Here is a 22544-nt window from a genome sequence, read left to right as displayed (position 1 = left end):
TTTGAGCGGTCATCTTGCATTGTAAATGGCACAACTATTATCGTTCAAAAGACATCTTTTGAGCGATAATCGTTGTGTCTAAATGGGCCTTTAGTTTTATTTAGTTGAGAAAAAGATGGCTGAGGGATAACGCAATAACTATGTATAAATACAGTATACCAAAAGTGAATACAGAGGTCTCTCCCATGAGGTTCTTTACTGTAAGAGCATGGACCTGGGGATAGTGAACTCGCTAAAAAAGTTAGAGGGACCAGGATGCCTTTCTTGAGTGAAACAATATTATATGTTATAGTCTCTAATGTAGCTTAATGTAGATGGTTCGTTGATCCAGAGATTTATTCTGATTGCCAGATTTGAAGTAGTTAACCCTTCAAGACCACATAACATTATTACATATCATGTGGTCACAGGAGTGTAAAGTGCAGGCTCAAAGCTGAACCTGCTGAATACCCAGCAGATGCTGGCTGGTTTCAATATCTGAGATTAAAGTCTGCTCCTGTTGTAACCATTTAACTTCTTAGATGCTACGATAAATGCTGACTTCTACATCTGAGGAGTTAGTGGGGGGCAGTCACTTTCAATTGTTGCATCAGCACTGTGGCAGGGCTTAATATAAAACAATTAAAAATACAATTTACTGTACGTCAGAAGTATTGTAGTATAAATATCAAATGATCGCAAATTCAGGTCCCCAAGTTGGACTAAAAAAATGTAAACATTTTTAAAAATATTAAAAAAATAAAAAGTTTCAAAAACCTTATCTTATTCGTCACATAAAAATATTAACAATATAAAATATATAATTGGTATCATTGCTCCCATAAAAGTTCAAACTATTACATTATAGCACCATTTATTCTACTGTAAGAAAAATATACACAATACAAGAATTATGTTTTTGGGCATCCAGTCACCTAAAAAAATTGAATACAAAATGATCAAAAAGTCATATATACCCTAAAATCATACAAACAGAAACAAGCCATTGTACAGCCCACTCAATGAAAAAAAAAAAGTTATAGGTCTCATAATGTGGTGATAGAAAGAAAGTTTTGTTAATAAATTTTCTGTCTTTTAGTTTCAAATAGTTTTATTAATTTTTCTCAAATTATTACAATATGGTAACTATAGATATACCCCTCACGGGGGGGATTTCAAGATGAAAAGGTTTATAAAACAAAACCTAACAAAAGCAAGCTCAGTCAAGTATCCAGGCAACTTCCGCAAACCATGTAATGTATTTTTGGGGTTAGTTCTGCTGCTATCCATGCTTTCCGTAGGCTGCTATCTCTCTCCCCTCCTCAACTTATCGCTGGAGGGCCTCTGTGAGACCTGGAACTCCTAAGTAAATTTTCTGTCTTTTAAACGTAGTAAAACATAAAAGAGCTATAAAAACTTGAGCTATAGAAAAAGCTATAGAAAATTGTAGTGACCCACAGAATAAAGATAGCATAATTTTTATAACACCATGAATGCACCAAAAAAAACACCATCAAAAAAGGCTCAACTGCATTTTTTTTTCATTTCCCGAATTTGAATCTTTAAAATTTTTTTTGTATATTGTATGATACATTAAATGGTACCATTAAAAAATACAACTCATCCTGCAGAAAATCAAGAACTCATGCAGTTATGTTGATGGAAAAATAAAAAATCTAGGGCTTTTGAAAGGCGGGGCCAAAAAAAAGATAAACTGCCAAATCTCTGGTCTTAAAAAGGTTTTTTTTTTCTCTAATGTGAGGAAAACTGGCTTCTACCTCATGGAGGGGGGAGGTTGCATTCCTCTGGATCAACATTGAAGTATAATAGGCTAAAGTGGATATATATATATATATATATATGTCTTTTTTTAGCCTATGTTATTATGTAAGTATATAAAAGCGACCCTCTAAGCCTGGAGATTCAAAGATGGCCGCATTGATTCTTTGACTACCAGATGCAGACTGTAGTATTCTTTGGCAGTTTATGACACTGCATGCGGCTCACATGGGCAGCACTGGCCAATCAAAGCAGGTGTAGTGTCTTAGACTAATGATGTAGTGTTGTAGACTAGTCTGTCTTAGACTAATGACAGTGTGCATCAGGTAGTCAGAGAAGCTGTTGCAGCTATCTTTGTTTTTCGAGGCCCAGAGGATCTCTTTAAGTAATACTTGCAGTTACTAATATGTTCATATGCATAAACCTATCCTTATGTATAGTAAACACCATTTACTTATTGAAGTAGTCAACTGTGAACAAGAGCAGCTAACCAGACAATTGATGAACCCAACAAAGATATATTCTAAAAAAGGATCATCATCAGAGATGAGCAAGCACCAAAATGCTCGGGTGCTCGTTACTCGAGACGAAATTTTCGCGTTGCTCGAGGGTTCGTTTCGAGTAACGAACCCCATTGAAGTCAATGGGCGACCCGAGCATTTTTGTGTATCGCCGATGCTCGCTAAGGTTTTCGTTTGTGAAAATCTGGGCAATTCAAGAAAGTGATGGGAACGACACAGAAACGGATAGGGCAGGCGAGGGGCTACATGTTGGGCTGCATCTCAAGTTCACAGGTCCCACTATTAAGCCACAATACCGGCAAGAGTGGGCCCCCCCCCCAACAACTTTTACATCTGAAAAGCCCTCATTAGCAATGCATACCTTAGCTAAGCACCACACTACCTCCAACACTATTCATTCTGTCAAGGTGTCTGCATGCACCAGTCAGACCGTGGTTTTTTATAAATAGTCACAGGCAGGTACAACTCCGCAATGGGAATTCCGTGTGCACCCACAGCATGGGTGGCTCCCTGGAACCCACCGGCTGTACATTAATATATCCCATTGCATTGCCCATCACAGCTGAGGTAAAAATGTCATGTTTAATGCAGGTGGGCTTCGGCCCACACTGCATGCCCCAGTCAGACTGGGGTTCTTTAGAAGTGGACAGATGCATTTACAACTCCCTGTGGACCCACAGCATGGGTGGGTGTCAGGAAGCCACCGGCGGTACATAAATATATCCCATTGCATTGCCCAACACAGCTGAGGTAATAATGTCATGTTTAATGCAGGTGGGCTTCGGCCCACACTGCATGCCCCAGTCAGACTGGGGTTCTTTAGAAGTGGACACATGCATTTACAACTCCCTGTGGACCCACAGCATGGGTGGCTCCCTGGAACCCACCGGCGGTACATAAATATATCCCATTGCATTTCCCATCACAGCTGAGGTAATAAATTCATGTTTAATGCAGGTGGGCTTCGGCCCACACTGCATGCCCCAGTCAGACTGGGGTTCTTTAGAAGTGGACACATACAGTTACAACTCCCTGTGGACCCACAGCATGGGTGGGTGCCAGGAACCCACCGGCGGTACATAAATACATCCCATTGCAGTGCCCAACACAGCTGATGTTACGTCAGCTGTAATGCAGGTGGGCCAAAAGTTAATTGGATTACACTGTAGGCGAGGGCCCCCAAAAATTGGTGTACCAACAGTACTAATGTACCTGAGAAAAATTGCCCATGCCCAACCAAGAGGGCAGGTGAAACCCATTAATCGCTTTGGTTAATGTGGCTTAATTGGTAACTAGGCCTGGAGGCAGCCCAGTAAAAATAAAAATTGGTTCAGGTGAAAGTTTCAACGCTTTAATGAGCATTGAAACGTATAAAAATTGTTTAGAAAAATTATATGAGTGAGCCTTGTGGGCCTAAGAAAAATTGCCCGTTCGGCGTGATTATGTGTGGTTTCAGGAGGAGGAGCAGGAGGAGGAGGAGGAATATTATACACAGATTGATGAAGCCAAAAGGTCCCCGTTTTTGATGGGGATAGAGAACGATGCTTCCATCCGCGGGTGCAGCCTACGTATTGCTTAGGTTTCGCTGCTGTCCGCTGGTGGAGAAGAGAAGTCTGGGGAAATCCAGGCTTTGCTCATCTTGATGAGTGTTAGCCTGTCGGCACTGTCGGTTGACAGGCGGGTACGCTTATCTGTGATGATTCCCCCAGCCGCACTAAACACCCTCTCTGACAATACGCTAGCTGCAGGACAAGCAAGCACCTCCAGGGCATACAGCGCGAGTTCAGGCCACATGTCCAGCTTCGACACCCAGTAGTTGTAGGGGGCAGAGGCGTCACGGAGGATGGTCGTGCGATCGGCTACGTACTCCCTCACCATCCTTTTGCAGTGCTCCCGCCGACTCAGCCGTGACTGGGGAGTGGTGACACAGTCTTGCTGGGGAGCCATAAAGCTGTCAAGGGCCTTAAAGAGTGTTGCCCTGCCTGTGCTGTACATGCTGCCTGATCTCCGCGCCTCCCCTGCTACCTGGCCCTCGGAACTGTGCCTTCGGCCACTAGCGCTGTCGTATGGGAATTTCACCATCAGTTTGTCCGCCAGGGTCCTGTGGTATAGCAACACTCTCGAACCCCTTTCCTCTTCGGGTATGAGAGTGGAAAGGTTCTCCTTATACCGTGGGTCAAGCAGTGTGTACACCCAGTAATTCGTAGTGGCCAGAATGCGTGTAACGCGAGGGTCACGAGAAAGGCATCCTAACATGAAGTCAGCCATGTGTGCCAGGGTACCTGTACGCAACACATGGCTGTCCTCACTAGGAAGATCACTTTCAGGATCCTCCCCCTCCTCCTCCTCAGGCCATACATGCTGAAAGGATGACAGGCAAGCAGCATGTGTACCCTCACCAGTGGGCCAAGCTGTCTCTTCCCCCTCCTCCTCATCTTCCTCCTCCTCCTCCTCCTCCTCACCGCGCTGAGATATAGACAGGAGGGTGCTCTGACTATCCAGCGACATACTGTCTTCCCCCAGCTCTGTTTCTGAGCGCAAAGCGTCTGCCTTTATGCTTTGCAGGGAACTTCTCAAGAGGCATAGCAGAGGAATGGTGACGCTAATGATTGCAGCATCGCCGCTCACCACCTGGGTAGACTCCTCAAACTTTCCAAGGACCTGGCAGATGGCTGCCAACCAGGCCCACTCTTCTGAAAAGAATTGAGGAGGCTGACTCCCACTGCGCCGCCCATGTTGGAGTTGGTATTCCACAATAGCTCTACGCTGCTCATAGAGCCTGGCCAACATGTGGAGCGTAGAGTTCCACTGTGTGGGCACATCGCACAGCAGTCGGTGCACTGGCAGATTAAATCGATGTTGCAGGGTGCGCAGGGTGGCAGTGTCCGTGTGGGACTTGCGGAAATGTGCGCAGAGCCAGCGCACCTTTCCGAGCAGGTCTGACAAGCATGGGTAGCTTTTCAGAAAGCGCTGAACCACCAAATTAAAGACGTGGGCCAGGCATGGCACGTGCGTGAGGCTGCCGAGCTGCAGAGCCGCCACCAGGTTACGGCCGTTGTCACACACGACCATGCCCGGTTGGAGGCTCAGTGGCGCAAGCCAGCGGTCGGTCTGCTCTGTCAGACCCTGCAGCAGTTCGTGGGCCGTGTGCCTCTTATCTCCTAAGCTGAGTAGTTTCAGCACGGCCTGCTGACGCTTGCCCACCGCTGTGCTGCCACGCCGCGCGACACCGACTGCTGGCGACGTGCTGCTGCTGCTGACACATCTTGATTGCGAGACAGAGGTTGCGTAGGAGGCGGAGGAGGAGGAGGAGGAGGAGGAGGGTGCTTTAGTGGAGGAAGCATACACCGCCGCAGATACCACCACTGAGCTGGGGCCCGCAATTCTGGGGTTGGGTAGGACGTGAGCGGTCCCAGGCTCTGACTCTGTCCCAGCCTTTGAAAAGCCCCACTGCCTATATTTAAGGAATATGTCTTCTGTCCCTGGAGTATGTCACAGAACTGCAGAGTGTTGCACTGTGGACTGCAATACTGCAGTAATTTCAGAGCCAAGACAGAGCCAGGAAATAATTTAGCGCAAGCCTGCTGTAACACTTAGCTGGCTGCGTATGATTTAGGGGAACTACTACACCCAGCACACACAGACCCAGAACACTGAGCACAGTGACAGGCAGGCCAAATAGATTTTTTGCCCAATATTTTTTTGAAAAGCCCCACTGCCTATATTCAAGGAATATGTCTTCTGTCCCTGGAGTATGTCACAGAACTGCAGAGTGTTGCACTGTGGACTGCAATACTGCAGTAATTTCAGAGCCCAGACAGAGCCAGGAAATAATTTGGCGCAAGCCTGCTGTAACACTTAGCTGGCTGCGTATGATTTAGGAGAACTACTACACCCAGCACACACAGACCCAGAACACTGAGCACAGTGACAGGCAGGCCAAATAGATTTTTTGCCCAATATTTTTTTGAAAAGCCCCACTGCCTATATTCAAGGAATATGTCTTCTGTCCCTGGAGTATGTCACAGAACTGCAGAGTGTTGCACTGTGGACTGCAATACTGCAGTAATTTCAGAGCCCAGACAGAGCCAGGAAATAATTTAGCGCAAGCCTGCTGTAACACTTAGCTGGCTGCGTATGATTTAGGGGAACTACTACACCCAGCACACACAGACCCAGAACACTGAGCACAGTGACAGGCAGGCCAAATAGATTTTTTGCCCAATATTTTTTTGAAAAGCCCCACTGCCTATATTCAAGGAATATGTCTTCTGTCCCTGGAGTATGTCACAGAACTGCAGAGTGTTGCACTGTGGACTGCAATACTGCAGTAATTTCAGAGCCCAGACAGAGCCAGGAAATAATTTAGCGCAAGCCTGCTGTAACACTTAGCTGGCTGCGTATGATTTAGGAGAACTACTACACCCAGCACACACAGACGCAGAACACTGAGCACAGTGACAGGCAGGCCAAATAGATTTTTTGCCCAATATTTTTTTGAAAAGCCCCACTGCCTATATTCAAGGAATATGTCTTCTGTCCCTGGAGTATGTCACAGAACTGCAGAGTGTTGCACTGTGGACTGCAATACTGCAGTAATTTCAGAGCCCAGACAGAGCCAGGAAATAATTTGGCGCAAGCCTGCTGTAACACTTAGCTGGCTGCGTATGATTTAGGAGAACTACTACACCCAGCACACACAGACCCAGAACACTGAGCACAGTGACAGGCAGGCCAAATAGATTTTTTGCCCAATATTTTTTTGAAAAGCCCCACTGCCTATATTCAATCAATAATATTTATATGTCTTCTGTCCCTGCCTAACCACCACTTCTGTCCCTGGAGTATTACTGCAGGGCGCAATGCTCTGCACGGCCGATATAGCAAAAAAAAAAAAAAGTGCAACACTGCAAAAAGCAGCCTCCACAGTACTGCACACGGTTAGATATGGCCCTAAGAAGGACCGTTGGGGTTCTTGAAGCCTACAATCACTCCTAACGCTCTCCCTATACCAGCTCCAACACAATAGCACTTTCCCTCAGCTAAGTCAGAATGCATCTGTGGTTAGCCGCGGGAGGGGCCGATTTATATACTCGGGTGACACCTGATCTCGCCAGCCACTCACTGCAGGGGGGTGGTATAGGGCTTGAACGTCGCAGGGGGAAGTTGTAATGCCTTCCCTGTCTTTCAATTGGCCAGAAAAGCGCACTAACGTCTCAGAGATGAAAGTGAAAGTAACTCGAGTTACGAGTAACGAGCATCTCGAACACGCTAATACTCGAACGAGTATCAAGCTCGGACGAGTACGTTCGCTCATCTCTAATCATCATCACAAAATTTGCCTTATTTAGATGAAAAAAGTGCTATGTGCTCTTTAAATGTGAAATGTGTTTGTTGCTTTATTATTTTGACCGATGTCAGCCATATTATTGCCAGTACAATTTAAGGGCGCATTCAGACGATCGTATATCGGCTGGGTTTTCACGCCCAGCTAATATACGGCGTCCCTCTCTGCAGGGGGAGGAGGCTGGAAGAGTCGGGAGCAGTGCACTTAGCTCCCGCTTCCTCTCCACCCGCTCTCTGCCCCTCGCCACTATTTGCAATGGGAGGGGCGGAACAGGGCAGAGCTATGTCCGGGAACGCAACCTAAGGTAGTATAAAACTGACCCGAGAATAGTGCATTTCAATCTTTTATTGTTCCCACAGTAAGTGCTGTAGCTCAGCAAGTGCTTTGGAATTGTCTAATCGAAGATCCATCCACAGTCCTGAGACATTTCCTGGAAAAACTGACTATCAGTAATCGACAGGTAACACAAGAACCTTTTATCTCTCTACGAATGTTCGCTGTGCGTTTTTGTAAGAAAAAATTCTAATACTATTCGTAAAAAAACAACTGATGTGCAATATGCCTGATAATTGTTTTTAGGATGAACTCATCTATATGTTGAGAAAGCTGCTGTTGAACATCGGAGATTTCCCTGCTCAAACGTCACACATTCTGTTCAACTACTTGGTGAGTTCTTCTATTTCAATCTTGTTTGCAAAATATGAACCGGTGTACTAGTGTTCACTCATTGGTGTCCCTTTTATTTTAGGTTGGCCTAATTATGTATTTTGTACGTACACCATGTGAATGGGGAATGGATGCCATTTCAGCAACCTTGACCTTTTTGTGGGAAGTAGTTGGGTACGTGGAAGGGTTATTTTTTAAAGACCTGAAGCAAACAATGAAAAAGGAACAATGTGAGGTTAAACTACTTGTGACAGCATCGATGCCAGGTGAGCAATTCCCAAAGATCACTGATCAAGGGCTCTCAGTATTAATAGATATTACAGTTATACTAAAATCGTTTTTGTTTTACTATGGTAGGTACAAAGACCCTTGTCGTTCATGGGCAGAATGAATGTGACATTCCTACTCAATTGCCAGTACATGAAGATACTCAGTTTGAAGCACTGCTGAAGGTGAGCAGCCTTAAACACCCAATCTTATTTCTATAAGGAAACTCTCACTGCTATTTACTGTAGACATGGGCGTAACTATAAATGGTGCGGAGGGTGCGGTCGCACCAGGCCTAGGAGCCCCAGAGGGCCCATAAAGTCTCCAAACCAAATACTATCAATGAAGCTTTGTAGTTGAGGGCCCAGTTCCAGACTTTGCTCTGGGGCCCAGCAGCTTCAAGTTATGCCTCTGACTGTAGATACAAAGTCTATCGATATACCAAGCACACTACAAGACAAATTGTTAAATATGCATCCATATGGTCCTTGAATCTGCTACATCAAAAACCAGAAAATGGGCATAGAGATCACAAGACTTTGGAGCAGTGGTCCTTTTCTGATTGGTTGGAGCTCTAAGCAACTGTAAACCTAAAAGGAGTCCATGAAAAGAGCCTATTGATGAAAGTGTAGATTTATCAATGCATATTTCTGACACCTGCAACAACAGTTGTTTTGGGGAAAGATGGTGGGGCTTATAATTTGCATAGAGTGTGACTGACTTTCTTTCACTTTTCTAATGACAACGACCTAGCGTTTTTCAGCAGCTGCGAGTTATTCCTTAATACCATGTGCATTTACCTTAGACTCCATTTACACAGATAGCTGAGCGCTCAAAAGTCGCTGAAACAACAGTTTGAGTGACAGTTTTGAGCGATCATCTTTGCATAGTCTATAGTAGCTAAGTAGCTACTTAAGAACTATACAGGCGGAGCAGGACACCGCCGCAATTGCTTGGTGAAAAATACAGCTGTTTTGCATAAGCAAACAGCTGTATTGTTCTCTGCAATTACAGCTCACGTCCTGCTGTGAACTACCAATGGGTCGTGAGCTGAAAGAATCTTATCAGCGCTGCCGACTGTGATAACAGCCTGCACCGCTGATAAGAGTTCATCGCTCAATTCAAGAAAACTAGAATTAAGCGAGGAAATACTCATGCACGAAAACTGCACGATGTCCGGGCATTTAGACCCAACGATTCTCGCTCAAAAGATGTCTTTGAGCGAATTTTGAGTGAGAATCATTGGGTCTAAATGCTCCTTTACTCAACAACACAAAAGAATTTCACAATGACCTAACATGGAGCAGTACATTATTGTCAATTAATCAACTGCAATGTGTATTTTGCAAGCAAGTACAAACCATAAAAAGCATTATAATTTATGAATGTAATAAACTAAAAAAAATTCCTATAATATGCTTCTCCTTCTCATGCCAGAGCTGTAAAAATATCACTTAGGCCTCCTGCAGACGGCTGGGTCGGATCCCACTGCGAGAATTCTCACAGCAGGATGCCAGCTGTTCCCCTGCAGTGACCCGCGCCCAGCCGGTGTGTCTCCAGTGACATTTCTGTGCGGGCCTCTGCGAGGCTCGAAATAGGACATGCCGCGATTTGTTTACCGCAAAGTTTTCACGTGGTCAAATAACGGCTGTCTGCATGTAATGCAATGCTATGGCAGTGGGCACGGGCGGAAATTCTGCAAGAAATCCCGCCGCGGAATTTCCACCCATGTGCAGGTGGCCATACTGATATAAAAAACTGTTATATGGAGTCGCATTGCAGAGGTGCAATATACTGATGGACAACCACCTTCTTAGTGTAGTAATTTGCCAATATGCATGCTAAGGTATGTGGCGTCTTTACCTGCTCTTGTATTTTGTATCAGTTTACCAGTAAATATGGCTACCTTCTGTGATTTAGACTTGATGTGTCCTTTTTCTGTAATTTTTTTTTTTTTGGTAATTCTACTATAGGGACTCTCAAGATAACGAGGACCCTTGATGTCGGTCAGGGGCTTGTGTATTTTGGCCAAAATATTAATCAATACAATGTGTTTATTGTTATTTTAGCAGTCTAGTTTACCCTGCTGGGGAAGCCTGGGGTGTCGAACCAGTGTGGTTTACTTTGAGGTGCAGGGTAGCCCGCAATGATTTTCTTATTGGGCATTATTAATACATTGTAAGCCTGCATCACTGCACTACACGTATCGGTTGGACTGGCAAGTGCAAGTAAAATACTAGGCAGCCATTTACCCCAAAAGAGTGCCCTTTGTTTGGCCAGAATAAATCGGGATCCCACAGCCCCAATTAACTTGAAAAAGGCAATTTACTGACCTTTATAATATAGCTGTATTAATAGAAATGTTTTTTTTAATGGCAGATATATGAAATTCTATACACCTCTAGTTTCATTCATTTGGCCATATGGTCAATGAAACTTTTTCAAGCTGTCCTAATGAATGTAAGCCCCAAATTTAGTGTAAATTTAGCCGGACATATACTAATAATTTGCATTCACTTGAAATCACTATACTCCTCTGCTGTTCTCTGTATTCCCATTATTAGGAATGTCTGGAATTCTTCAACATATCTGATTCACAATCTGCAAACTATTTTCTCATGGATAAGAGATGGAATCTGACTCATTATAATAAGGTGAGATGAAAGCCACAAGTACTTGAATGAAGTGTTAACCTATGAGATTCAATATCAAGCAGATAGAATTTTCTATTATGCTACATTTAAAGGGGTTGTCTCGCGAAAGCAAGTGGGGTTAAGCACTTCTGTATGGCCATATTAATGCACTTTGTAATATACATCGTGCATTAAATATGAGCCATACAGAAGTTACTCACTTACCCACTCCGTTGCTGGCGTCCCCGTCTCCATGGCTCCGTCTAATTTCAGCATCTAATCGCCCGATTAGACGCGCTTGCGCAGAAGGGTCTTCTCCCTTCTGGTGGGTCTGGGCCCGAGCGGTGTTCTGGCTCCGCCCCCTTCTACGCATCATCGCGTAGCTCCGCCCCATCACGTGTGCCGATTCCAGCCAATCAGGAGGCTGGAATCGGCAATGGATCGCACAGAGCCCACGGTGCACCATGGGAGAAGACCCGCGGTGCATCGTGGGTGAAGATCCCGGTGGCCATCCTTGGAAGAAGTTTTATAAGTTGCTGAAACGCAAGAACAGTGAGTAGAAACCTTTGTTAAAAGCCATTTACACTTGTGCATAGTAATGTTTGCTTTAGAAGGGGGACAGGACAAAAAAAAAATTTCACTTTTGCCTCGGGACAACCCCTTTAAGTAAGTAGTGCATTTCATTAGAATAAAAAATGGGAATGACATCTCTGCTCAAGGAGCTGTATATATAATAGACAAAGGTAGAAATGTTCATGTAATACGGTGGTGCTGTTAAACAGTGCGTGCTGAGAGGGTTTGTTCTATAATCAAATATGTAATGTGAGTTAACTGTATTTTTACCTGTTCAAAAGACCTACGTACGTGACATCTACCCATTCCGGAGATCAGTGTCACCACAGCTGAATCTAGTGCACATGTCCCCTGAAAAAGGCCAAGAACTTATACAGAAACAGGTACATAAAATGAAGTTTCTTCTGTTTTTCTTAAAAAAATGAAGTTGACACTGAGCAAAAATTTATGGTTACTCTATTCTGCTATTGCGCTTTTGAATCTTCTCTAATTTTGTGCACATGTTCAGTATAGTTATATATAGTTGTAATGCTAAGGAAAAAGACATACATACTGTAGGAGTGCCTTCACACGAACGTGTTTATGTGCGTGCATACGCTCGCACAAAAACACGCGTCTCTTTCAACCAATGCATTCCCTATGGTGTGTTCACATGTCCGTGTTTTACAGGCATGTGCCTGCAAAGATAGGACATATGTGCGCCACAGGGAATGCACGCATTGCCTTCAATGTAGCCGCGGCTGCTGTCGGCGGCTCCATTGAAGGCAATGGTCTGCCGACACACCTTAATTGTTTTTCAGGGAAGAGCTTTAAATATAAGCTTTTTCCTTAAAAACAACCACTTTAGTGTAAAAAAGAAAAAAAAGAAAAATTTTATATATATATACACACTTATCTGTCCGCCACTGCTATGTCACAGATGTAGCAAAGGAATTCTTCATCCCTGCGAGGAATAAAGAATTCCCAACAGCAGCTGTCACAGAGGACAGCTGCCGTAGAGGATCCAGCTGCCGGCACCCCTTAATTGTTTTTTAGGGAAGGGCTTTAAATATAAGCCCTCACTGAAAAATAAGCCAAACTGGTGTAAAAAATAAAAATAACACATACTCCTCTTTCTTCAGCTGCCATGGCTCAGCCCCGTCCTGTCTGCACTGTCCCTGGCTCTGCAATAAAGTTCTCTGAGCAGCCGGGGAATTAAAATCCCCACCTGCTGAAAGATCTGCCTGTGATTGGCTGAGCACTTCAGCCAATCAGAAGCAGCTCTTTCAGCAGGCGGGGATTTTAATTCAGTCATAGTCCACTGTAGTCATTGCTCCACATCAATTCCCCCTTCTTTCTTCTGTTGAATCACTAAAAAATATGCATATATAGAAATGTTGCCTGGAGATGCTTTCCAAACAACACAGGAGAAAAAAGAAAAAATGTTCATCAAGGAGTTTAAAATGAAATAGGAAACTCTGATGTTTACAGGAGTTTTTGCACGGAGTACTGTGTAATTTAGAAAGTAGCTCTGCCATTACTTGATTTGAAAGGAATAAAAGGATAATCTGCATTAATGTCATTTGAACCGATCACCTTTTTTTTAACCTCCCATCTTCTTTTAAAACGACTTACCTAAAGGCCATAATAACACAGGTCAGTCAGATGGGGCACCGTTTCCAAAGTAGTGAGGTTGTCCTCATAAAAAGGCACTAAAAATGGAATTTCTCTTAATAGAATAATTGTACATGCCAAAATGATCAAACCCAAGTTCAATCATAGTGCCACGTGTACTGTGAATTTTGATAACCAACAGGTTGAGTATTGCCCCCTTATAGTTCTGGTTATTTAGGTTAAGGTTTATTCTTACAATTGTCATGTAACGTTTTACCCCATAGGGAAGCATCAGGAAAACATGTCATTCATAGAAATACCACAATTGAATGTCATGACATGTATTTTGTAGAGTCTCTGTAGAGCAGAGTCCCCAACTCCAGTCCTCAGGGACCGCCAACAGGTCATGTTTTCAGGATTCCCTCAGCATTGCACAGGTGATGTAATTATTGTCGGTGCCTGAGACATTGCCACAGGTGTTCTTACTAGAGATGAGCGAACGTACTTGTCCGAGCTTGATACTCGTTCGAGTATTAGCGTGTTTGAGATGCTCGTTACTAGAGGCGAGCACCACGCGATGTTCGAGTTACTTTCACTTTCATCTCTGAGACGTTAGCGCGCTTTTCTGGCCAATAGAAAGACAAGGAAGGCATTACAACTTCCCCCTGCGACGTTCAAGCCCTATACCACCCCCCTGTAGTGAGTGGCTGGCGAGATCAGGTGTCACCCGAGTATATAAATCGGCCCCTCCCGCGGCTCGCCACAGATGCATTCTGACAGAGATCAGGGAAAGTGCTGCTGATGCCGGAGCTGCTATAGGGAGAGCGTTAGGAGTTATTTTAGGCTTCAAGAACCCCAACGGTCTTTCTTAGGGCCACATCTGACCGCGTGCAGTACTGTTGAGGCTGCTTTTTGCAATGTTGCACTTTTTTTTTTTTTTTTTGTATATCGGCCGTGCAGAGCATTGCGTCCAGAGCATTGCATCCTGCAGTAATTTTACATAGTCCAGGGCCAGTAGAGGTGGTGAGGCAGGGACAGTGAAAGACATATACAGTCTATATAGGCAGTGGTCTTTTCCAAAAAAATTTGGGAAAAAAAAATCTATTTGGGCTGCCTGTGACCATCCTGACTGTACTGCGTCTCTGCTGGGGGTAGTTGTCCTAATTAATATGCAGCCAGCTAAGTGTTACAGCAGGCTTGCACAAAATTCTTTCCTGGCTCTGTGTTGCCTCTTACATCACCGCTGTCATCCTGTCCAGAGTGAAACAGTCTGCAGTAATTTTACATAGTCCAGGGCCAGTAGTGGTGGTGAGGCAGGGACAGTGAAAGACATATACAGTCTATATAGACAGTGGGCTTTTCCAAAAAAATTTGGGAAAAAAAATCTATTTGGGCTGCCTGTGACCATCCTGACTGTACTGCGTCTCTGCTGGGGGTAGTTGTCCTAATTCATACGCAGCCAGCTAAGTGTTACAGCAGGCTTGCGCAAAATTCTTTCCTGGCTCTGCGTTGCCTCTTACATCACCGCTGTCATCCTGTCCAGAGTGAAACAGTCTGCAGTAATTTTACATAGTCCAGGGCCAGTAGTGGTGGTGAGGCAGGGACAGTGAAAGACATATACAGTCTATATAGGCCACATGTGTCAAACACAAGGCCCGCGGGCCGAATCCGGCCCGCTGCCTTGTGTTATGTGGCCCGCGGCGTGCCGACGGCCGCACACCACTGTAGTGATTACCAGCTGGGGTGCCGCAGCTCCCCGCTGGTAATCACACTGACAGCGCTGATCCCTTCTCCCTTGAGTCCCCTGCTCTTCAGTTCCGCAGGAGAGGACTCAGGGAGGAAGCGTGCCGTGCTACTCACTGATGTCAGTGCACACCCGGACGCATATGAACTTTTTCCACAAGACTTCTGCACTAGTCAGCAGGCTGATTTGGCTGATTCCCCAAACAACCAATCAGGTTGCTGGAATTGCTCAATAGTGCAGAAGTCTTGTGGAAAAAGTTCATATGCCACCCGGGCTCAGCACGAGGAGGAACGGTGCTGACAGCAAGGAGGAGGTAAGCATATGGCTGGGGAAGGGGGAAGTTAATATTGCTGCTGGGGGGTGAGGGTTAATATTGTTGTTGCTGGGAGGAGGTTAATAATTCTGATTGCTGCCGGGGCTGAGGGAGTTAATATTGCTGGTGTGTTGGGGGGGGGGGGTGTTAATATTGTTGCTGGTAGGGGGTTAATATTGCTGCCGGGTTGGGAAGGGGAGGGGGGGGAGGGTTAATATTGCTGCTGGGTGGGTGGGGGTTAATACTGTTGCTGGGAGGGGGTTAATATTGGTGCAGGGGGGAGGGGTTAATATTGCTGGTGGGGTTAATGTTGCTGGGAGGGGGTAATATTGCTGCTGGGAGGGGGTAATATTACTGTAGGGGTCGCTATTACTACTGGGGCCACTGTGGGGTACCCTGTTACTACTGGGGCCACTGTGGGGATCGCTATTACTAACTGGTCTACTGTGGGGGTCAATATTTTTACTGGGGCCACTATCAGAGTCACTATTACTACTGCGACCACTATGGGGGTCACTATTAGGGCTCGTTTACACGGGCGTAATTGCATTTCGGTCGCACAAATACGCTACGTATTTGCGCAATCGAAAATCGCTTGTGCCTGCATATTTGGGCACGCAGAAAAGAACGCAGATTGGCCGACTGAGATGGTGCGCAAATATGCATTGAATACACAGGTTTCCTGCGCATTCACCACGTATTTGCGCGGCCCATTCACTTTAATGGCCTATCGGAGTGCGTAGTACGCAACAAAATAGGTCATGCTGTGTGAAAATATACATCATGTGACATCAATGGCCTCTACTCACTGCATATTATGTACGCAAATACGCTGGTGTGAACGAGCCCTTACTATACTGTCTTACAATCGGCCCTTTGAAGTTCACCAAAAACCTGATGTGGCCCTCGGTGAAAATGAGTTTGACACCCCTGATATAGGCAGTGGGCTTTTCCAAAAAAATTTGGGGAAAAAATCTATTTGGGCTGCCTGTGACCGTCCTGACTGTACTGTGTCTCTGCTGGGGGTAGTTGTCCTAATTCGTACACAGCCAGCTAAGTGTTACAGCAGGCTTGCGCAAAATTCTTTCCTGCCTCTGCTGTGCGTTCCGTAAGCGAAGTCAGCCTCCAACCACAGGCCAATAAGTGACACATTTAATTACAGCGTTCTGTTTCTGCACTACTGGTAATACAGCATGCTGAGGGGTAGGGGTAGGCCTAGAGGACATGGACGCGGGCAAGGACGCGGAGGCCCAAGTCAGGGTGTGGGCACAGGCCGAGCTCCTGATCCAGGTGTATCGCAGCCGACTGCTGCGGGATTAGGAGAGAGGCACGTTTCTGGCGTCCCCACATTCATCTCACAATTAATGGGTCCACGCGGTAGACCTTTATTAGAAACTGAGCAGTGTGAGCAGGTCCTGTCGTGGATGGCAGAAAGTGCATCCAGCAATCTATCGACCACCCAGAGTTCTGCGCCGTCCACTACTGCAACTCTGAATCCTCTGGCTGCTGCTCCTCCTTCCTCCCAGCCTCCTCACTCCATTACAATGACACATTCTGAGGAGCAGGCAGACTCCCAGGAACTGTTCTCGGGCCCCTGCCCAGAATGGGCAGCAATGGTTCCGAATCCTCTGCCACTGGAGGAGTTTGTCGTGACCGATGCCCAACCTTTGGAAAGTTCCCGGGGTCCGGGGGATGAGGCTGGGTACTTCCGGCAACTGTCTCAAAAGCTTTCAGTGGGTGAGGAGGATGATGACGATGAGACACAGTTGTCTATCACTCAGGTAGTAGTAATTGGAGTAAGTCCGAGGGAGGAGCGCACAGAGGATTCGGAGGAAGAGCAGCAGGACGATGAGGTGACTGACCCCACCTGGTTTGCTACGCCTACTGAGGACAGGTCTTCAGAGCGGGAGGCAAGTGCAGCAGCAGGGCATGTTGGAAGAGGCAGTGCGGTGTCCAGGGGTAGAGGCAGGGCCAGACCGAATAATCCACCAACTGTTTCCCAAAGCGCCCCCTCGTGCCATGCCACCCTGCAGAGGCCGAGGTGCTCAAAGGTCTGGCAGTTTTTCACTGAGAGTGCAGATGACCGACGAACAGTGGTGTGCAACCTTTGTCGCGCCAAGATCAGCTGGGGAGCCACCACCACCAGCCTCACCACCACCAGCATGCGCAGACATATGATGGCCAAGCACCCTACAAGGTGGGACGAAGGCCGTTCACGGCCTCCGGTTTGCACCGCTGCCTCTCCCCCTGTGCCCCAACCTGCCACTGAGATCCAACCCCCCTCTCAGGACACAGGCACTACCGTCTCCTGGCCTGCACCCACACCCTCACCTCCGCTGTCCTCAGCCCCATCCACCAATGTCTCTCAGCGCACCGTCCAGCCGTCGCTAGCGCAAGTGTTCGAGCGCAAGCACAAGTACGCCGCCACGCACCCGCACGCTCAAGCGTTAAACGTGCACATGGCCAAATTTATCAGCCTGGAGATGCTGCCGTATAAGGTTGTGGAAATGGAGGCTTTCAAAGGTATGATGGCGGCGGCGGCCCCGCGCTACTCAGTTCCCAGTCGCCATTACTTTTCCCGATGTGCCGTCCCAGCCCTGCACGACCACGTCTCCCGCAACATTGTACGTGCCCTCACCAACGCGGTTACTGCCAAGGTCCACTTAACAACGGACACGTGGACAAGCACAGGCGGGCAGGGCCACTATATCTCCCTGACGGCACATTGGGTGAATTTAGTGGAGGCTGCGACAGAGTCAGAGCCTGGGACCGCTCACGTCCTACCCACCCCCAGAATTGCAGGCCCCAGCTTGGTGGTGGTATCTGCGGCGGTGTATGCTTCCTCCACTAAACCACCCTCCTCCTCCTCCTACGCAACCTCTGTCTCGCAATCAAGATGTGTCAGCAGCAGCACGTCGCCAGCAGTCGGTGTCGCGCGGCACGGCAGCACAGCGGTGGGCAAGCGTCAGCAGGCCGTGCTGAAACTACTCAGCTTAGGAGAGAAGAGGCACACGGCCCACGAACTGCTGCAGGGTCTGACAGAGCAGACCGACCGCTGGCTTGCGCTGCTGAGCCTCCAACCGGGCATGGTTGTGTGTGACAACGGCCGTAACCTGGTGGCGGCTCTGCAGCTCGGCAGCCTCACGCACGTGCCATGCCTTGACCACATCTTTAATTTGGTGGTTCAGCACTTTCTGAAAAGCTACCCATGCTTGTCAGACCTGCTCGGAAAGGTGCGCCGGCTCTGCGCACATTTCCGCAAGTCCAACACGGATGCTGCCACCCTGCGAATCCTGCAACATCGGTTTCATCTGCCAGTGCACCGACTGCTGTGCGACGTGCCCACACAGTGGAACACTACGCTCCACATGTTGGCCAGGCTCTATGAGCAGCGTAAAGCTATAGTGGAATACCAACTCCAACATGGGCGGCGCAGTGGGAGTCAGCCTCCTCAATTATTTACAGAAGAGTAGGCCTGGTTGGCAGACATCTGCCAGGTCCTTGGAAACTTTGAGGAGTCTACCCAGATAGTGAGCGGCGATGCTGCAATCATTAGCATCACTATTCCTCTGCTATGCCTCTTGAGAAGTTCCCTGCAAAGCATAAAGGCAGACGCTTTGCGCTCGGAAAGAGAGGCGGGGGAAGACAATATGTTGCTGGGTAGTTAGAGCACCCTTCTGTCTATATCTCAGCGCGTTGAGGAGGAGGAGGAGGAGAATGAGGAGGTACCCTGGCACACATTGCTGACTTCATGTTAGGATGCCTTTCTCGTGACCCTCGCGTTACACGCATTCTGGCCACTACGAATTACTGGGTGTACACACGGCTCGACCCACGGTATAAGGAGAACCTTTCCACTCTCATACCCGAAGAGGAAAGGGGTTCGAGAGTGATGCTATACCACAGGACCCTGGCGGACAAGCTGATGGTAAAATTCCCATCCGACAGCGCTAGTGGCAGAAGGTGCAGTTCCAAGGGCCAGGTAGCAGGGGAGGCGCGGAGATCAGGCAGCATGTACAGCACAGGCAGGGGAACACTCTCTAAGGCCTTTGACAGCTTTCTGGCTCCCCAGCAAGACTGTGTCACCGCTCCCCAGTCAAGGCTGAGTCGGCGGGAGCACTGTAAAAGTGATGGAGTACGTAGCCAATCGCACGACCGTCCTACGTGATGCCTCTGCCCCCTACAACTACTGGGTGTCGAAGCTGGACACGTGGCCTGAACTCGCGCTGTATGCCCTGGAGGTGCTTGCTTGTCCTGCAACTAGCGTCTTGTCAGAGAGGGTGTTTAGTGCGGCTGGGGGAATCATCACAGATAAGCGAACCGACCTGTCAACCGACAGTGCCGACAGGCTTACACTCATCAAGATGAACAAAGCCTGGATTTCCCCAGACTTCTCTTCTCCACCAGCGGACAGCAGCGATACCTGAACAAGACGTAGGCTGCACCCACGGATGGAAGCATTGTTCTCTATCACCATCAAAAACGTGGACCTTTTAGCTTCAGCAATCTGTGTATAATATTCATCCTCCTCCTCCTGCTCCTTCTCCTGAAACCTGACGTAATCACGCCGAACGGGCAATTTTTCTTAGGCCCACAAGGCTCAGTCATATAATTTTTGTAAACAATTTTTATACGTTTCAATGCTCATTAAAGCGTTGAAACTTTCACCTGAACCAATTTTTATTTTAACTGGGCTGCCTCCAGGCCTAGTTACAAATTAAGCCACATTAACCAAAGCGATTAATGGGTTTCACCTGCCCTCTTGGTTAGGCATGGGCAATTTTTCTGACGTACATTAGTACTGTTGGTACACCAATTTTTTGGGGCCCTCGCCTACAGTGTAATCCAATTAATTTTTTGCCCACCTGCATTAAAGCTGACGTTACATCAGCTGTGCTGTGCACTGCAATGGGATTTATTTATGTACCACCGGTGGCTTCCTGGCACCCACCCATGCTGTCGGTACACACGGAGTTGTAACTGCATGTGTCCACTTCTAAAGAACCCCAGTCTGACTGGGGCATGCAGCGTGGGCCGAAGCCCACCTGCATTAAACATGACATTACCTCAGCTGTGCTGGGCACTGCAATGGGATATATTTATGTACTGTCGGTGGGTTCCAGGGAGCCACCCATGCTGTCGGTCCACACGGAGTTGTAACTGCATGTGTCTACTTCTAAAGAACCCCAGTCTGACTGGGGCATGCAGTGTGGGCCGAAGCCCACCTGCATTAAACATGACATTACCTCAGCTGTGATGGGCAATGCAATGGGATATATTTATGTACCGCCGGTGGGTTCCAGGGAGCCACCCATGCTGTCGGTCCACATGGAGTTGTAACTGCATGTGTCCACTTCTAAAGAACCTCAGTCTGACTGGGGCATGCAGTGTGGGCCGAAGCCCACCTGCATTAAACATGACATTACCTCAGCTGTGCTGGGCAATGCAATGGGATTTATTTATGTACCGCCGGTGGCTTCCTGGGACCCTCCCATGCTGTCGGTCCACACGGACTTCACAATAGGGAGTTGTACCTGCCTGTGTCTACTTATAAAGAACCCCAGTCTGACTGGGGCATGCAGTGTGGACCGAAGCCCACTTGCATTAAACATGACATTACCTCAGCTGTGCTGGGCAATGCAATGGGATTTATTTATGTACCGCCGGTGGCTTCCTGGGACCCTCCCATGCTGTCGGTCCACACGGACTTCACAATAGGGAGTTGTACCAGCCTGTGTCTACTTATAAAGAACCCCAGTCTGACTGGGGCATGCAGTGTGGGCCGAAGCCCACCTGCATTTAATCTGACGTTAGCTCTGCTGTCCAGGGCACTGCAATGGGATACATTTATGTACAGCCGGTGGGTTCCAGGGAGCCACCCATGCTGTCGGTCCACACAGAGTTGTAACTGCATGTGTCCACTTCTAAAGAACCCCAGTCTGACTGTGGCATGCACTGTGGGCCGAAGCCCACCTGCATTAAACATGACATTACCTCAGCTGTGATGGGCAATGCAATGGGATATATTTATGTACCGCCGGTGGCTTCCTGGCACCCACCCATGCTGTCGGTCCACAGGGACTTCACAATAGGGAGTTGTACCTGCCTGTGTCTATAAATTAAAAACCCCGGTCAGGTTGGGGCATGCAGTGTGGGCCGAAGCCCACCTGCATTTAATCTGACGTTAGCTCTGCTGTCCAGGGCACTGCAATGGGATACATTTATGTACAGCCGGTGGGTTCCAGGGAGCCACCCATGCTGTGGTTGCGCACGGAATTCCCATTGCGGAGTTGTACCTGCCTGTGACTATTTATAAAAAACCGCGGTCTGACTGGGGCATGCAGATACCTTGACAGAATGAATAGTGTGTGGCACATAGGTTCCCCATTGCTATGCCCACGTGTGCAGCTCCTGATGGCGGTGGCACAGGATTATATTTCTCATTGCTTCTGTACAGCATTGTGGGCTATCGCCCCGCCCCTTTTAAAGAGGGTCGCTGCCTAGCCGTGCCAACCCTCTGCAGTGTGTGCCTGCGGTTCCTCCTCATGGCAGACGCACTTATAAATAGACATGAGGGTGGTGTGCCGTGAGGGCAGCTGAAGGCTGGGCAGGGACACTTTGGTGTGCACTGTGGACACTGGGTCGTGCGGGGGGGGGGGGCAGCATGTAACCCAGGAGAAGTGGCAGCGGAGTGTCATGCAGGCAGTGATTGTGCTTTGTTGGAGGTAGTGTGGTGCTTAGCTAAGGTATGCATTGCTAATGAGGGCTTTTCAGAAGTAAAAATTGTTGGGAGGGGGGGGCACTCTTGCCGCTATTGTGGCTTAATAGTGGGACCTGGGAACTTGAGATGCAGCCCAACATGTAGCCCCTCGCCTGCCCTATCCGTTGCTGTGTCGTTCCCATTACTTTCTTGAATTGCCCAGATTTTCACAAATGGAAACCTTAGCGAGCATCGGCGATATACAAAAATGCTCGGGTCGCCCATTGACTTCAATGGGGTTCGTTATTCGAAACGAACCCTCGAGCATCGCGAAAATTTCGTCCCGAGTAACGAGCACCCGAGCATTTTGGTGCTCGCTCATCTCTAGTTCTTACCATAGCATATCCTGAAAACATGACCTGTTGAGGT

At 47.5% G+C, this 22544-nt stretch overlaps 1 protein-coding gene across 3 annotated transcripts in view; it reads left to right on the top strand.

The window, feature by feature from the left end:
• Positions 1 to 22544, top strand: part of UNC80 (unc-80 homolog, NALCN channel complex subunit) — a 207461-nt gene that overhangs the window by 108471 nt on the left and 76446 nt on the right. For all 3 annotated transcript variants that reach the window (XM_066575641.1, XM_066575640.1, XM_066575639.1), the window contains 6 exons: positions 7986 to 8086; positions 8206 to 8292; positions 8375 to 8558; positions 8650 to 8744; positions 11124 to 11213; positions 12047 to 12148. In XM_066575641.1, the coding sequence (XP_066431738.1) occupies positions 7986 to 8086; positions 8206 to 8292; positions 8375 to 8558; positions 8650 to 8744; positions 11124 to 11213; positions 12047 to 12148 (659 nt within the window). The remainder of the gene's footprint in view (positions 1 to 7985; positions 8087 to 8205; positions 8293 to 8374; positions 8559 to 8649; positions 8745 to 11123; positions 11214 to 12046; positions 12149 to 22544) is intronic.

The sequence above is a fragment of the Eleutherodactylus coqui genome, chromosome 8 (assembly GCF_035609145.1).
Source record: "Eleutherodactylus coqui strain aEleCoq1 chromosome 8, aEleCoq1.hap1, whole genome shotgun sequence".
NCBI classification, from domain to species: Eukaryota; Metazoa; Chordata; class Amphibia; order Anura; family Eleutherodactylidae; genus Eleutherodactylus; species Eleutherodactylus coqui.
The sequence above is the reverse complement of the archived record's forward strand: the minus strand, read 5'-3'. Positions and strand labels throughout refer to the sequence as shown.